At 45.0% G+C, this 17657-nt stretch overlaps 2 protein-coding genes across 3 annotated transcripts in view; both read left to right on the forward strand.

Annotated features, from left to right (window-relative positions):
* Positions 1–2992, forward strand: part of ST13 (ST13 Hsp70 interacting protein) — a 43554-nt gene extending 40562 nt beyond the window's left edge. The window contains exon 12 of the mRNA XM_075936355.1: positions 1181–2992. Coding sequence (XP_075792470.1) covers positions 1181–1309 — 129 coding nt within the window. The 3' untranslated portion in view covers positions 1310–2992. The remainder of the gene's footprint in view (positions 1–1180) is intronic.
* A 10673-nt stretch (positions 2993–13665) lies between these two features.
* Positions 13666–17657, forward strand: part of SLC25A17 (solute carrier family 25 member 17) — a 67943-nt gene continuing 63951 nt past the window's right edge. The window contains exon 1 of one of the 2 annotated variants that reach the window (XM_075913586.1): positions 13666–13761. Coding sequence is in view for 1 of the 2 variants with exons in the window: in XM_075913509.1 (XP_075769624.1) it covers positions 13865–14029 (165 nt within the window). In the remaining variant the exon portion in view is untranslated. Of the gene's footprint in view, positions 13762–13823; positions 14030–17657 lie in introns of those variants that run through there. The other variant, XM_075913509.1, reaches the window with a different exon arrangement.

The raw sequence follows: 17657 nt of genomic DNA on the forward strand, positions 1-17657 counted from the left end.
GTTGTCTCTTGAATGTGTAAGGATAAATCGTGTTGAAAGGTGGAACACTTGGCTGGATTAACTGATTTGGCAAATTCCATATTACCATATATTAAATTAAATTTTTCTGGTGCTAAGAACATTCCATACCCTGTTTAACTATGGAGTTCCGAGGAGAAACCAGTCCACCAGTTGGCCCTAGGGCAAGTCTGTTGGCAGTTGTTGAAGAAAATGATGGGTTTGGCTGAAACAAAAGTGAGCGTGTGACAAGTCTATAGGGCAGGTATAAAGGGATCTGTCTTCTCTTTTAATATCAACAAGTAAATTGGGCTTTAATCTGGATGGCTTTCAAATGTGAAATACTTAGTATCCTGAGTACACTGACCTAATAAAACAGCTTTTCATGGCTGTTTTGAAATCTAATATGCTAACCAGTAAATCATTGGCAAGCTTAAAACATTCAAAACAAATGTTAACAATGCCTCTGGTCCATGCAGATGTCTTTCATTTTAATTATAGCACTATCTGGGAACAAATCTTCACCTGAACTGATGTGATCTTCAGTAAAGGCTTCAGGCTATGCATGAGTAATATTGGAAGACATTTTTTAGGTCAAATTTTTTTTTGCCAAAAAATTCATCTTTGAGTCAATCAAAAAGTGTAATCAGTTTGTTTAGTACAAGTGTGGTATTTCTGATCTTAACATGTACAGAAGAGTTTTGCTTTTCCCACTTCTTAGAGTTTTATTTTGTCAAATAGCATTCTTGAAGAACTTAGCAAAGAACATGAGAGATTTCTTGTACCTAAATAAAACTGCAGGGTAAACATTTAGGCAGAACATAGTCACAAAAATTCAAATTCTGTCAAACTTGGCATCTTTACCATGTCAAGTGACATGGTGTCTGTAATATCTTCATCAGGCTCTGTTTCTTCTTATCCAAAATACGGCGACTCCCACCTTGTTGTGGCATTAGATCAGTAGTGACTCAAATGCCTACCTAAAGAATTGCCAGTTCTACGTCCTGTCACCTGGATTTGTTTTAGAGGCGTCTCGTACAAGACACAACTAGATTGAATTTGGGAGTCACACCACCTTTGGCTTTAATTTCTAGAGCTGTCAGTCTAGTGCTAAATTTACTTTAAATGTTTTAAGGCTTTGTGTATTAGAGTAAAACTATATTTGTTCTTCGTTTTTTTTCAGGATCCAGAAGTTATGGTTGCATTCCAAGATGTTGCCCAGAACCCAGCAAATATGTCCAAGTACCAGAACAACCCCAAGGTCATGAATCTTATCAGCAAACTGTCAGCCAAATTTGGAAGTCAACCATAAATTTCCTTTTAATAAAATCATACATGTATGGAAAAAAGAATCGATTACTTAATAGATGCAGATGTTGCAATAACACAAACCATTGTACCTCTGATCTTCTTATGAAGAGAAGTGGGGTGCTCTAAAGAGAGCCTGCCTCTTGCCCCCATGCATCAAACTTTTTGCAAAGATTGGTTACGTACACTTTCGATCCTTCCTCTCTACCCAAGAGTTGCAACCATTTGTTACAGGAATTAAATGCTAACTCCTTTGAATTAAGCCTTATAATAGATTGTATTCTTTCAATAAATGGTCTGATTTAGCAAAAAGTGGTTTTTAATGCAAACTGTCATCTTGGCTTTCACTTCCCAATGAATAAAGAAACAGGAATTATAATAGCAGGGTCTGGTATTAGCCTTATGAGACAAGAAAATTGGTCTAATTGTACAGGGAGTTAAGGTGGGGACAATTATTTTCAAGTGTTAACTAAATGAAGGAGGTGTCTGCAGGTACTTTTACACACCCTTATATTCACTTTACATTTTGATGAGTCACTGACTTCAGATGGTGGTTAGAGCAAAACCAGTAAGTGTCACCAGTATTGTAACAAATTATACACTGGAACTTCTGGCAGTACTGCCAACAATGTTTAAAACTTAAAATTGCCACTCTGTGGCTATCCTTTACTCATTCTGTTATGAAACACATTTTCTTGCAAATACAGCTGAGGTTAGATAGTTTACTTGCTATATTCCTGTCCAGCTTATTGATGTAATACTGTGTATTATCTCTGCCCAAGTGGATAAGGGAGAGCACACTACGGTCTGTAGCTCTGCACTTCTTCCCTGATTGGCCAGACTAGTCATACTCTTTCTGATGAGACAACTCTTTTGCCAGGCTTCATCTGTTTGAATGTTAAATAGAAGGAAACTTGTCCCTACCACAGCCTCTCTATCCTGAACACAGGGAGTGAAATGCTACGTCCTTTAAAGGCAGGATAAACCCCACAATAAAGCAACTCTGGGCTCTGAGGGAGTCTGAGTCTTAATATGCTTACAAATGAACTCTCTGGCCAAAGTCTTCAACTTTCGTCTCTGTCCTCTTGTCTGTTCAGTCAGAGCAGTAGAGCCCTTTCCTACCACAGACACCCAGTCTTCCATCTTGATATTAAGAAGAAAGTTAATGCTATTCCAGTTAACACTTGAGTTCAATTCATGGTTCTTCAGGTTTGGGATAAGTAGGAGAAAAGTGCATATCTTTAACACTTTGTGAAGTTACAGCATGGATATCCTTGGAACAATGTGTCTTTGCTGGTATGTTCAATTGGTTTGGAACTAACACAGTGCAGACACTTGCTGCTTCCATTTGTTTTTTGTCTTTACTAAACATTGCCTCCTGCTCATGTTGGAAAGTTTATCATAACTAGTTTCTGGTCATTTTTGGGTCTTCTGAAAGTTTTTCTGTCTTGTGATCTTGTAATTCTATATCTTAAGCCATAATGGATGTCACTTTTTAATTAAATCTGAACTTGTTTAGGAACTCAACAACAGATGTAAAAATAACACAGACACACACACAAATGCTTTATTTCTCATACTAATAACCCTGCAAAATGGAAAGAGATGTGAATTCTTTTTTGCTTAATAAATATAGTTCTGAAAGACTTAGTTGCCTTTAAAATAAAGTATGGTTTTGAAAAATGAAGTTGCTTGGTTTGGCTTTGTAACTGAAAATGGGGGCATTAAGTGGCAATCCTAATGTAAGCGCACAGTTCATGATTAAACAGCTTACAGTAACAATGCTTGACTAAAAGCTTGCCTTCTCTGCAAATTACAGGCAGTCCCCGGGTTACATGGATCCGACTTACATCGGATCCCTACTTACAAACGGGGTGAGGCAACCCCGCACTAGCTGCTTCCCCCCAGCAGACCAGGGAGACGCGAAGCTAGCGCCCCCCCCAGCAGACCAGGGAGACACGGAGCGGCTTTTCTCAGCAGACACCTCAGCTTGAGAATAAAGGACTGAGGGAAGTGAGGTGTGGGAGAATAAAACTGAGCTCTGGAGAAATGTTTGGCTAGAGTTTCCCCTACAATATGTACCAGTTCCGACTTACATACAAATTCAACTTAAGAACAAACCTACAGTCCCTATCTTGTACGTAACCCGGGGACTGCCTGTATAGCTATAGGGTTGCCCTAGCCCAATTCTTAGCTACATATAAAAAATCCTGGCTTGCATGTGATGGTGCTTTAAATCAAGCAAACTAAGGAGTATAGAAGCTTCATGGGGTAGCCAAGTTAGTCTGTACAGAAAAAAACAACAAATGGTCTGGTAGCACTTTATAGACTAACAAAACATGTAGTGGTGGTATTAGCGTTCGTGGGCACAGCCCACTTCTTCAGATGACCGGAGTTTTGAGTTTAGGATGTGCAGACCCAAAATAAATATGAGAAGGGGGGGAGGAAAAAAGAGGAGGTGCAAGACAGGGAGCAGAGGGTATAGAAAATTCAGGAAGGTAGAGGAAATCAGTAAGTATCTGAAGATTGGGCAGTTAAAATGAAGCCGATAAGAATCAAAGTCAATTGATAGTATCCTTCCTGGCATAGGAATCTACACAAAGAGCTGTTTGCACCTTCATTGACAGTTAGGTAGGTACTGTCATAACCATCCTTCATCAAGATTGAGTCCATGAGCATGAGAATTGAATTTGCGGATGAATTCTAATTCTAATGCTGCTTTGTGTATCTGGCTAGTAGAATTGGTTTGTGACAAGACAGCCACTTGAAGATCTTTAAACAGTGATTAGGAAGATTAAAGTGTTCCCCAATAGGTTTCTGTATGTTTCCTTAATGCATATCTGATTTGTGTCCACTGATTCTTTCCTGCAGAGACTGTCCAGTTTGTCTAATATATATATATAGCAGTGGGGCATTGCTGGCATTTGATGGCATAGATCAAATTACTGGATGTGCAGTCAAATGACCTTTTGATCTGGTAGCTTATATTGTTGGCTCCAGTGATGAATCTGCAAATTCAATTCTCATGCTAATGGACTCGATCTTGATGAAGGATGGTTAGGACACTATCTACCTAACAGTAAATGAAGGTGCAAACTGCTCTTTGTGTAGATTTCTATGCCAGGAAGGATATTATCAATTGACTTAGATTCTTATCTGCTTCATTTTAACTACCCAATCTTCAGATACTTACTGATTTCCTCTACCTTCCTGAGTTTTCTATACCCTCTGTTCCCTATCTCCCACCTCCTCTTTTTTTTTTCCTCTCCCCTCCCGCCTTCTCTCCTATTTATTTTGGGTCTGCACATCCTAAACTCAAAACTCTGGTCATCTGAAGAAGTGGGCTGTGCCCACAAAAGCTCATGATACCATCTACATGTTTTGTTAGTCTATAAAGTGCTACCACGCAATTAGTAGTTGTTGGCTTTTTTTTAAGGAGTGGAGTATAGGTTGAACACAGGTGTTGCTGATAATCAAACTATGCAGCGTGAATGCAAAAGGTCCACTTGATTAGTCTCCATCTCCCCTCCCCCAACCTCTCTTCCCAAAGGTTCCTGGGCCCTTTGTCTAATTTTATACTCCCTGATATTGGATTGGAAGTTACTTCCAGACAGTATAAATAGTCTGCTTTGGTGTTCAGGCCCCATCTTCGCATGCATGCAGTTTTCTGTACTAGTAATAAATATCTGTAGCTTCTGATCTTTTTTGAAATTCAAACTCCTAAACTAATTAAAGTCACTGTGGTAAGCACCTGGACCCAGAATTTTTTGAAGTCCTAAAATAACTTTTTATAGCAGTAGCCTCTTCTGCAGATGCTATTTTCTTCATTAAGAAGCCAGTTGGGAGTTGAAAAAGCAGGGAAGTTTTTCTCTGAACTTGTGACTAAAAGCAGAGGATGAGATCTACTAGGTCCAAAATCTTTGGAGGATAGGGTAACCAGAAACAATTCAAGTACTTAATTACAGTTGTTTCCTTTTAGTAATTTTTATATAATAAACTGTTTTACAACACTGCATTTTAATTTGTTTTCATCCAGCTGCATCCTGACACATGCATTTTTAGTGAAAAATAATCTAGTAAATAAAAATTCATCATTCAGTATTTCTGACATACTAAATATAAACTCTGAATCTGGAGAAATGCATGTTAAGCTATTTAACTTGACATGTCTCTATATATTTATGTGTAGGTTATTCAAAAGAAACACGAAAGTTAGTGTGAAGGTTATACTTAGTTGCAAACAACAGATTTTAATAGATACTGAACCAATGAAAATCATTTTTTCTTAAGGGAATTAAAAGTACACATGCAAAAACAAAACTGAAATAAAATATTTAAATCCAGGTTCCTGTTTGCTGATTTAAATAATGATTAAAATCAGTGTTTTAAATTGCTTTGATTTAAAAAATCCACACTGATATTCTGGGAGAGCATACTTCCCAATAGGTGAGTTAGTGGCCTGAGACTAAGTTTTTGTGAGCATGTGGTGTGAGGATAGCAAGTGGGTCTGGGGTGGATGTATCTTGATGACACAGCCAGAAAGCTAACTGGAATCCACATCATTAGATCTCTGCCAAGGAAGGAAACTCTGTGAAGAACCTGTGCAACTGACAAAGGACCACAAGTCTTGCTCTGGTAACTCTGCTAGAACACCCCCATTCTATGAGGAGCTGGACCAGGAGGTTAACAGTATTTCAGACTTGGAGCTCCTGAATATGCTTTGGTATTGCAAAGGTACTGGACAATGTGCATGGGTGACTAAGGGCTGAGGCCAATCTCAGCTGAGGGTAGAGCAGATGCTCACAACTTCTAGATCTGGCCTCTGATCTTACTCCAGGTCCTCTTCAGGCGGGGGATGATACAGCAGAAGAATCCACATCAATTCAGCTGAGTAAAATCAACTCTTCAGTGTTACAGATGGGGGAATATGACACAAGGGTATATCTCCCACCAATCTTGCTGGAGTGGGAGATGTTGCATGCTGGAGATTGGGGGTTTTAATCGATACATGTTTCACTTGAGAGCAAAAGAAATGTCCTATCCTACTCTCTTCCCCTCAGACACATATAGGGCATGTCTACACTACAGAGAAAGATTGACCCTCCAGAGGTTGATCTTCTAATGTTTGATTTATTAGGTCTAATGCAGATCCCAAATCAAATGCTGAGGGCAGCCCTCAGCTGGCATCCAGTATTCATTCTGCAAAGAGTAAGGGAAGCCAACAAGAGTGTGCGTGCTCATCAGCCTCCCATAGTGTGAAGGCCATGGTGGCTTGACTTAAGATAAGCCGAATCACAGCATACCTTGAGCCCATCTCCGTGGTCTAGTATAGATCAGGCCATACTGACCAAGACAGAATCTAAACAGGAATGAAAATGTTTTTAACCCACAAATGGTGGTTTATAGTGATGTGTACTGCTGGATGTGTGCAAAACAGATTATTACAGAACTCCAAACCAAGAGCTGCAGAAGTGGTAGAAGAATAGTTGTGGAGTGCATATGTAACCATGCTTTTTCTCAAGCAACATAGCATTTTTAGAGGTAATCAAAACTTAGACTGTTTTAGGCAACTAGTCCATTTCATGGCTTGTGGTGAGCAGGCCCACTGATGGAGTGAGCAACAAAAGAGGCAATTACCCTGAGTCCCAGTGGACTTAAAATGGTGGTATCCCTGCCCAGATCCTTTTAAATTGTGCTTCTGTAGTGTGGATACTGTGAACAGATGTGGTCACCTTATCTCAAAAAAGATATCTTACATTGGAAAAAATTCAGAAAAAGGCTACAAAAAATATTAGGTGTTTGAAATGGCTGCCATATGCAGAGAGATTAAAAAGACTGGGACTTTTCAGCTTCTAAAAGAAGAGACTGAGGCAAGGGGATATGACAGAGGTCTATAAACTCATGTCTGGTGTGGAGAAAGAGAATAAGGAAAAGTTATTTACTCCTTTCCATAACATAAGAACTAGGTGGTCACCATATGAAATTAATAGGTAGCAAATTTAAAACAAAATTAAGTACTTCTTTATGCAAGACAGAACCTGTGGAATTCTTTGCCAGAGGATGTTGCAAAGGCCAGGATTTTAACCGGGTTCAAAAAAGAGCTAGATAAATTCATGGACGATAGGTCTATCTTTGGGATGGGTAGGATTGGTGCCCCTAGCCTCTATTTGTCAGAAGCTGGGAATGGGCAACGGATGGGATCACTTGATGATTAGGTATTCTCAGGGGCAGCCCGTGAGTATAGGCAGACTCGGTGGTCGCCTAACGTGCCACCTTCAACGGGGTGCCCGGGGCGCCCGATGATGACATCACGACCATTGATGGCCGTGCAGGTGGGGGCGCCGATCGTGTGTTCCACCTGGGGTGCCAGCTGCTGCAGCCAGCCTCAGGACACTCCTGGGTGTTCTGTTCATTCCCTCTGCAGGCACCTAACATTGGCCACTGTAGGAAGACAGCTTACTGAACAAAATGGATCTTTTGTCTTACCATTCTTATGTTCTTATGAGCCCCGGAACTTCCTACCACTTTAAACCCCACTCAGGTCTGCAGAGCCACAGGGCATGGGAGTCCAGAGCTCCCTGCCCTGGTGCTGGAGGACAGTTCTCAGGGGGGTTACAGATTGTATCTCCTGATGCAGTCTAAGAGAGGGAGACAGATTTAAATAGGCACTTTATTTGCATGTCCCCACTTATGAAACAAAACTTCCTCACTTCAAGAGTTCAGTTTCCCTGCCTGGGGAATCAGAAAGTGAGCCAAGGAAGTGAGGAGGGAGTATTCAGGGAGCAGGTTGCTCACTAGGGGCTATGCATGGTCAGGCTCAGTACCAGGCTCTGCCCCAGATTTCCTGTGACACCAGGACAAGTCACACAGGGTCAAAGTTCTCAAAGCATTGTAGCATCTAGATTAAATAACCTGAGCACTCAGCTCCGATAGGTGAACCTCAGTTCTCAGGCTGTGAAATGGGGGTAATGGATCTTGCCTGCCTCACTGGGGTATACTGAGGATAGATGAGGTAATCGCACAAATTGCTCAGATTTGAGGGTAACTGGAGGAAGTGGTATGTGTATCTCAAGCAGAAAATGTCTCTTACTCTGGGGCTGTGTCTAGACTGGCAAGTTTTTCCACAAAAGCAGCTGCTTTTGTGGAAAAACTTGCCAGCTGTCTACACTGGCTGCTTGAATTTCCGCAAGAACACTGACTTTCTACTGTCTGAAATCAGTGCTTCTTGCGGAAATACTATGCTGCTCCCGTTCGGGCAAAAGTCCTTTTGTGCAAAGCTTTTGCACAAAAGGGCCAGTGTAGACAGCTCAGATTTGTTTTGCACAAAAAAGCCCCAATCGCGAAAATGGCGATCGGGGCTTTTTTGCGGAAAAGCGTGTCTAGATTGGCACGGACGCTCTTTTCTGCAAATGTTTTTAACAGAAAAGTTTTCCGGTGAAACCATTTGTGGAAAATCATGCCAGTTTAGATGTAGCCTGGGTGTGATGCAAAGATCCCTGATATAAATGGAAGGAGTCTTTCCATTGCCTTCATTTGGCCTTCGCCTATTCCCCAATGCAGCAATTAATGGATATCCCTTCTGCAGAGAAACCTGCTGGCGTGGTGATCATATTAACTTGAGCAGAATTGTTCAGTGTACAAAACTTGTCTCTAAATCTCATAAGACCAGACACAACAGCCAATTACACCTCTCTAGAAAGGAAACCATCCCTCATAGAATAAAACATGAGTTCTGTTGGGCCCTGTGTTCATAACCCCGAGACAGCAAAAGTTTTTAATTTTTGCTGGTAATATTAATGGTAAATGTCTTCACAAGCATCAGTAGAGCTAGGCAGATCTAATTATGATTAAAAGGTCTTTTAAATTCAGCAATTGTGGCTCGGGTGTAGCAGTTTGATAGCCTGCAGGTTGACTTGGCTTTACTACTCTTTCACTGCTGCATTGTTTCAGCATGAGGGCTTGGTAGTCCCTGGACTGTAAGCAGAAGAAAAACTGATTTACACAGATCTGGATTATGCAGTGTTGGAAATATTCCCTGAAAGATGCTTGTATTCATGAGATTGGAGAGCAATATGGAATTAATATCAGATTTTCCCATCTTTTTTAAACAAAATGTATATTTGGTATTCCAACTTGATCTGACTCATTGATTCTTACATAGTACAGGCAGTCCCCAGGTTAGGTACAAGATAGGGACTGTAGGTTTGTTCTTAAATTGAATCTGTATGTAAGTCGAAACTGGCGTCCAGATTCAGCCACTGCTGAAACTGACCAGTGGCTGACTACAGGAAGCCCGAGGCAGAGTGGCTCTGCCCCGGGCTTCTTGGAATCAGCCGCTGATCAGTTTCAACAGGCTGACTCTGGACGCCAGTTCTGACTTACATACAGATTCAATTTAAGAATCCCAGGCGTCCCCAAGTCAGCTGCTGCTGAAACTGATCAGTGGCTGATTCCAGGAAGCCCGGGGCAGAGCAACTCTGCCTCGGGCTTCCTGTAGTCAGCGCTGGTCAGTTTCAGCAGCGGCTGACTTGGGGACGCCTGGGGCAGAGCAGCTTGGGTGCTGCTGGGTTGCTCCCGCCGCTCCTCGGCGCTACTGGACCAACCCAGCAGCACCCAAGCTGCTCTGCCCCAGGCGTCCGGATTCAGCCGCTGCTGAAACTGACCAGCAGCGGTTGAATCAGGACCTGGGGCAGAGCAGCTGGGGTGCTGCCGGGTTGCTCCAGTAGCGCCCAGAGCGGCGCTGTGGGACCAACTGGCAGCGCCCCAGCTGCTCTTCCACAGGCATCTGGAGAAAAGCCTTGTCTACTGGGGGGGGGACGCACTAGCTGAGCCCGCCCCCCAGCAGACCAGGGAGACGCGGGCGGAGGACTGAGACGCACCGCGGTCCCGCCGCCCGGGTCCTCCGTGGCTTTGCTCCGCATCTCCCTGGTCTGCTGGAGACTAGTAGACCAGGGAGACGGGGAGCAAAGCTGCGGAGCACGCGGGCAGCGGGACACCCTAGACACACCGCGGCTGTCCCGCTGCCGGCGTCCTCCGAGGCTTTGCTCCCCATCTCCCTGGTGTGCTGGAGACAGCAGACCAGGGAGACGGGGAGCAAAGACAGCCGCGGCGCTTCTGGGCTGTCCCGCTGCCCGCGTGCTCCGTGGCTTTGCTCAGTGTCTCCCTGGTCTGCTGTGGGGGGCTTCCCCTCCCCAGCAGACCAGCGAGACACGGAGCAGCTTTTCTCACCCAGGAGGACGCGGGCGGCGGGACCGCGGCGCATCTGGGCGTCCTGCCGCTCCCATCCTCCGGGGCGAGAAAAACCCCGTTCGTAACTGCGGATCCGACGTAAGTCGGATCAGCGTAACTCGGGGACTGCCTGTATAAGAGAACGTCTTTCAGAAGGATTCCTATGACTAAAGGTCAAAGTGGGGTGGGAGAAAGGAAAAAGAAACTGACTATTTCTCTGACTATTTCTTTACCTGGGAGGGGAATTTTATAGAAGAAAACAAAAACTTACTAAGCTAAAGAAAAAAACTTGATGTTAAAGAATATTTTGTAATCTATCAAATTATTAAATTTCAAACACAACTGTGATCCTGGAAAACACTGATTTCTGTCAATTCTCCGTAAAGCCTGTTTAATTTAAAAAATAAGAGACATTGTCATCTAATATACTGTCTCCGCCCTTTTCTGGCTATTTGCACCTCATGGTGTTTTCTTTGTACTTTACTCTGAATGTCTACCTCCTCTTTTTCAGATTTTACATTAAATTGGGTTGAGAATTATTTTCTGTTTAGAAAGCAAACCAAACAATATTTATTTTTCACCTTCTCCTATCTCAAGCTTATGAGTATCTGGACTCATTCCAGGGAAATTTATGTTGAAGCCCGTTTCTAATTGGTTGCTGTTACAAATAGTTTAAGTGTTAGCCTCTTTATGTTAAACATTCTGTGACACAAAACCGACTAGTTTGGACACATAAGAAATCCAAAAGCAATAGTCTTATTCCTGAAAATAAAATAAAAAATCAGTGACGTTTATGGAATCTCCATCATTCAAGATTTTTAAGAGCAGGTTAGACAAATACCTATCAGGAATAGATTGTGCTTAGTCCTGCCATGAGTGCAGGGAAATGGATTTGATGACCTATTAAGGTCTTTTTTTCCTCCTTTTTTTAAAGGAAGATTTTAGGTTTCATGGTTTGTAGAGAAAAGCTAGAAAATGTACCCCAAGTTCAACCAAAGACCTGAAATACCACATGTCAAATAGAAAGATCCGCAAGTGTTCTTTTTGTCTGTAATTTCAAGAAGCCACTCTATTTTTGGAGGGTGGAATGGGAGGGATGATTAATGGGTCTTGAACACTTGGGATTGGCAATACAGTGTGTGCCAGTTGATAATATCTCCCCCTATGTCCAAGAACCCAGACAGAGTCCAGGATCCTATAAAAGACATGAAACTGATCTGGGGTATGCCCCCATCCCGCTAACATCCATGCCCTTACACTAGAATTCTGTCTCTCCCTCTCTGCTAATATCCATGCCCTTGCACTGTAATACTGCCTTCCTCCCCAACTAACACCCACATCCTCATGCTGGGAATCCCCACTCAGAGTAACCAAATGCAAAATCTACTGCTCCTGCCCCACTAGCTGCAGAAGTGTGAGAGCTCAGGCATCTCCCTGGCTAATGCAGTTCACATCACAGCAGAGACAGCACAGCTTCCCAGACTGAGTGGCACCCTCTGTGGCCAAGACTATGTGGGCACTGGGGAGCGGGCCTGGGTGCTGCTATTATTATTCCCTGAATGTTGCTGCTCCCACCCCTAGGCCTACAGCCATGTGGTCCTGATTAAATAACTTTTTCAAAATATTTTGTGGATCAGGAGTTTGAGGCCTCTGATCTATAACTTAACCCTGAGAGGGTTTAAACTGCTTTACTGGCCAGAGAAAAGCCCTTCTTATTGGGACTGCCTGGAGAGTCAGAATCAGATTGGAGCTGACACCTGTGGCCTATTAGACTATGTCAACACTAGCGGTTTCTTGCCCAAGAAATATGCAAATGAGGCTAAGCATGGGATAGCGCCAAGCCTCATTTTCATACTTAACGAGCTGCCATTTTTGCAGAAGGGGCTCTTGTGCCAGAAGGCGCTGTCTACACTGCCTCTTCTTGCGCAAGAAAAACCCTCCTGCGCAATGCCATTATTCCTGAAAATAATCGGGGTAACAGCATTGTGCAAGAGGGTTTTTATTGCACAAGAAGGGGCAGTGTAGACAGCTCCTTCGGGCGCAAGAGCCTCTTCTGCAAAAATGGCAGCTCATTAGGTATGCAAATGAGACTCAGCAATATTCCACGCTTAGCCTCATTCACATATTTCTCACACAAGAAGCTGAGAGTGTAGACATAGCCTTAGATGGCTAAAAGCTGAATCCAACAACTGTACTGCCTGTGCAGGGAGGTTATAAAATGTTTAAGACTAAGAAGGAGTTCAACTTTTTTCCAATTAGGAATGACCACTGGGTGCGGATAGAGTAGAGCTTTCTCTTTATTCTCCTAGCCTAGAAAAAGGAAGATTGGGATTACGGGGTTAATCTGCCAAGAGGAGATCTCTTGGTAGACTGATTAAACTACCTTGTCAGAAGGCAACTGCAAGATTATTTTGGATACATAGCCGGTAGAGCTGTGTGGTTCAGGAAGTTGTCATTTTGTGAGTGTATTTTGGTTTTCTTTTCTGTTTTTGGTTAAAGGGTGATCCTGGACTGAATTCCAGCTCCTGGAGGCTCGTAAGAGCAGGTCTCTAGGGCTGTGTCTACACTGGTGGGTTCTTGCACAAGAACCCGCAGAACGTCCACACTGCCCACTCGCTCTTGCACAAGAAGATTTATAGTACGGTGTCAGAAGACAGGGCTTCTTGCGCAAGAGCTACGCTCTTTTCTAACAAGTGTAAGCCCTCTTGTGCAAGAAGATTTACAGTACGGCGTGGGAAGCTCTTATACAAAAGGGCAGTATGGCCAGTGTGTGCGGGGCAGATGTTTCTTGCGCAAGAAACCTCTATGGCTAAAATGACCATCAGAGCTTTCTTGAGCAAGAGAGCTCCATGCTACTATGGATATTCTTGCCCAACAGCACAGGGCAGTGTGGACGTGCTCTTGCACAAGAGCCCGCCAGTGCAGACACAGCCCAGGAGCACCTGAGGCCGCTGCCAGCCAGGCCCTAGGGAGCTTTGCTTTCTCCACCCAGGGCAGGCTGCCAACTTCCCGACCGGATCGGATACCACTGTCGGCAATGGCGCCCGGTCGGGAACGTTGGCAGCCCGTCCCTGCGCACCCTCTAGCCGTTGGGCCCAACGGCTGCCGCCCAGTGAAAAAGCGAGAGGGGGGCGGAGGGAGCAAGGCGACACCGACGCGGCAGCGGCTCCTTGCGCCCGGTAGAGCGGCTCGAGCCCGGGGGCCCGCGAGCAAAGCGAACGGCGCGAGGTGATTGGCGGGGCGCGGCCCAATCGAGGGGGCGGGCGTGGTTGGCAGCGGGGGGCCGGCCCCTGGAGTGGGCGGCTCGGAGATCACGTGCCCCGGGGAAGCCATGGAGCGGCAGGACCCGGCGGCCGCAGCGAGGTTCCCCTTTTCGCCCGCCGCCTCGCCTCGCGCTCGGGCGCCGCTGAAGTTTGCAGCGGAGCCCGCAGGAGCGGCCGGCATGGCGGCGGCGTTTTCCTACGAGAGCTTGGTCCATGCCGTGGCCGGGGCTGTGGTGAGTGCGGGAGGCGGCCAGGTCGGGTGGGGAGCGGGCAGGGAAGCGGGGTCCGTCTTGCGGCGCTGCCCGGAGGCTGTCGCACGGCGACTGGCCGGGGGCGGCGAGGACGTGGCGGAAGGCGGGGTCCTGGCAGGACACGACGTGCTGTGGGGACCGGCTGCTGCTTCCCAGGGCCGATAGAAGTTGTTCGGTGGGCCCGATCCTGAGGTGCTAAACGCCCAGGATTGGGACCTGCGTCCCCCCCCTGGCTGTGGGGGGCTTTCCCTAGCAAAACCCCTTGAGGGGGCCCCGGTGTCAGACCCCTGCCTGCCCTGGTATCTCTCATAACGAGTTAGGGCGCCGTTTCTGCCCAGGTGATGCTCTGCTTTTGCTTGGGATGGGCCTGGCTATTTCGTTCCTTTCCTTTCCTGCTGGAGCAGCAAAGTGTGTGGGGTAAACACAAGGCATCTTCTCTCCGTTGCCCTCCTTCCTGATTTGTCAACTTTTTCACCTGTGTGTAAGGACAGTAACGCTCTCATGGCTGCACGTTGTGGTGTCAGATCGAGTATTACCTGCTCTGAATTTGGTGAGAGGTTGCTGGTTGTCAAACTAGTGCTGTAATGTGGGCACCCACATCTTTGTGGTCTGAGCACAGGCCTTGGAGTCAAGAACCTCAGTTCTGTCACTCATTCCTTAGGGCTAATCAAACTGCACCCAATTTTCAAAATGCCTACTGGTTTTGCTTGCCTGTTTTTTAATGACCAGCTTGGCACCCAGACGATGACTTCCAACACTGAGCACCTGATGTTCCCACTAGAGTCAGTGGGAGCTGCTGGTTCTCAGAACCTGTAAAAAATTATCCTCTATTCTACAGCAATGGTAGGGACCCTTTTTTTGGGTCAGACCCATGGAAAAATCACTCAGGGAGGGCATGCAAGTGAGAAGTAGAAAACAAAACACAACCTCATGGCTGTGTCCCCCAATTGATTATCAGAAAGACACTCACTTCACTCAGAGTGCCATGGGTCCTCTCGCACTCCAGCTCCATAGAGCCCGGGGGGAAAGGGACACCCCAGGGCCCTATTAACTCTTTTGGGGGCCCATATTTTGTGGTGCCAAAAATTAGGGATTTAGTGTGTGAAAGGAGGCTGCTGAGGAGAAGAGTGGGGGTGTATGGTCTGAGTGGATGGCAGGGTGCAGGAGTAGGCTCAGGGTGTGGTTGTGGAATCTGAGTGGGAGGTAGGATGCAAGAGTGGGCTGAGAAAAGGGAGCCTGTATGCAGTGCAAGGATGGAGCTTCCCTGCACAGCCATTCCCCAGCTGGAGGGAGGAGGGGAGGAAGAAGGAACAGTAGCTCACAGAGCAGTTTCTTACCCCTGGCAGGCAGGGTGAATGGGCCAGATGCTGACCATGGCTTGCCTTGATCCAATCCATGAGGTTTGCACCCCCCCCCCCCCACTTTCCCAGCAGTGGAGAACTGTCTTGGTGTCCATCCTCATGGTTAGAGCACCAGTGCCAGCTTGCTCTGCTGCTGCAGAGGAGCTGTGAGTCTTGCAGACCATATCTGGCCTACGGGGTCTAGGTCCCCACCTATGCTGTACAGATTTGGGCATGAGCCTGGGCTTATATGAAGGATAAGTGTCTTGATTTGGACACCCAATATAAGAAGAAATTTCTGAAAATGTGGGCTTTAAGTTGAGATGCGCCTTAGATTCTGTAAAACTCTAAGTTATGTGGGAAGAATTAAGATAAAGCCACTGTATGATTTGTTTGATATATTTTCTGATCAGTCAAGTGTACTGCAGCTAAATCAGGTTTTCTAGAAAATTGATATAACCTTGTCGCAGGTAATGACAATTTGTGTAAATTCCCTTGAATATTTGGTAGCTTGGCCTGTGTGGAAAACAACTTTTGTGAGTAAGCATAATCATCTTGCAGCACCATCTTATCAATTAACCTCCCCTTTTGGGGAAAGAGCCTTCCTCAATTTCAAGCAAGTTAATGTTCCCCTTAGGTTTTCTTTGAAGTTGCTCAAGGTGTGGGAGTTACCTGTCAGTCCCTGGGAGCAAAACCAGATTCTCATACATGTGCAATAGCTGTATTAGTAACCTACTCTGCTCTTACATTCTGGTAAAATTTTATAGACTAATTAATGCATCCCTAGAGTGACTAATGTGTTCATAAGTTTTAAAAGTAGTTCTCACATTAATAGTGTAGAGAGGGACTTACATAGTGTAAGTATTTTCTGATGTGTATTTAGGATATACTAGAGGCAAACTCTTTCCTTTTACATCTCTCCTGAAAAATTGTTGCAACAAATATTAAACACGGTTTAGAAAGAGTTGTCATACATGCTATTTAAAGAGAACTCTGACACCTTCTCTTCACAAGTGTTAGTAATAACTATCAGTAAGAGGTTTATTTTTCCCCCTAACATAGTTATGCCAGAAGGTCTAGAGTAGATTAAATTAGCGGTACAAGGCATTGTTATACTGATATAGCTTAGCTTTCCTCCTCCTCCCACACAACCTAGAATAAACTATATTGGATCAGTACTTCCATAGTAAAACTCTGTGGGATTTGGAAAAGGTCTAAGGTTGTCTCCACTACATGCTTCTTCCAGCACAGTGTGTCTTCAGGTGTGTGAAGTTATGTAATCCTTGACTAACACAGCAGTACTGGCAGAAACTCCTGATATAGACAGTTGGCACTAAAGAACAGACTGATCAGATAAATAGAGGGGGCTGTACCCCCTGCTTGCTATGCTTGCCAACCCCCTGTCTCTTGGAGTAGGTGTCTGGGAGGTGGGCAGGAGCTGGCTGGAGGTGTAGAGTCTCAGTGGAAGAGATGAGGGGATATGGGGAAGGTCAGGCTTGGATGGTGGAAGGGACCTGATGTGGCCCGGCATCAGGGTGCAGGCTCAGATGACCGAGAGGACCTAGCCCCAGTATCTCCTTCCTGGTAGTGCAGCCCTCTGGGGTGTGAAGCTGGAGCAGCATATTACTGGAGAGGGACGGTGCTGAGACTGGCCACAGCAAGTTGCTGAGGGCAGTGACAGAGGCAGGCCGCAACATGATGATGTAACTGTCATCCCGCAGAAAATTATTTATTTATTTATATAAATAAAATTTGCTTGGGGGTTGGGAGGAAGTAAACATGGTTTTGCAAAGAGAAATCATGGTTTACCAATCTATTAAAATTCTTTGAGGGGGTCAACAATCCTGCGGGCAAGAGGGATCCAATGGATATAATGTACTTAAATTTCCAGAAAGCTTTTGACAATGTCCCTTACCGAAGGCTCTTAAGCAAAGTAAGCTGTCATTGAAAAAGAGGGACAGTCCTCCGCTCCTCTGTGTTTAGGCAGCTAACAAACAGCTTTGTTAATTAATAAAGCACAGCATGAGCCAAACGTGGTCACAGCAGAGCCGGGCCCAGTAAGGCTGCTAATACAATCAATCCTAGTATCTTTATACCCTTAGCCAAACAGTCTGACGTCAGGGCATCCAATTACAGAAATCCTCAATTAAATTTGGAAAAACAAAGCCTTATCAACAAGATGGTGGACAGGTACGAGGGAGTACATCTCCTGTCCCAACCAGCCCAATTAACACATACCAATAGCCCATCTTGTAGGCCTCTTCTCACGG

The sequence above is a fragment of the Pelodiscus sinensis genome, chromosome 1 (genome assembly GCF_049634645.1).
Source record: "Pelodiscus sinensis isolate JC-2024 chromosome 1, ASM4963464v1, whole genome shotgun sequence".
NCBI classification, from domain to species: Eukaryota; Metazoa; Chordata; order Testudines; family Trionychidae; genus Pelodiscus; species Pelodiscus sinensis.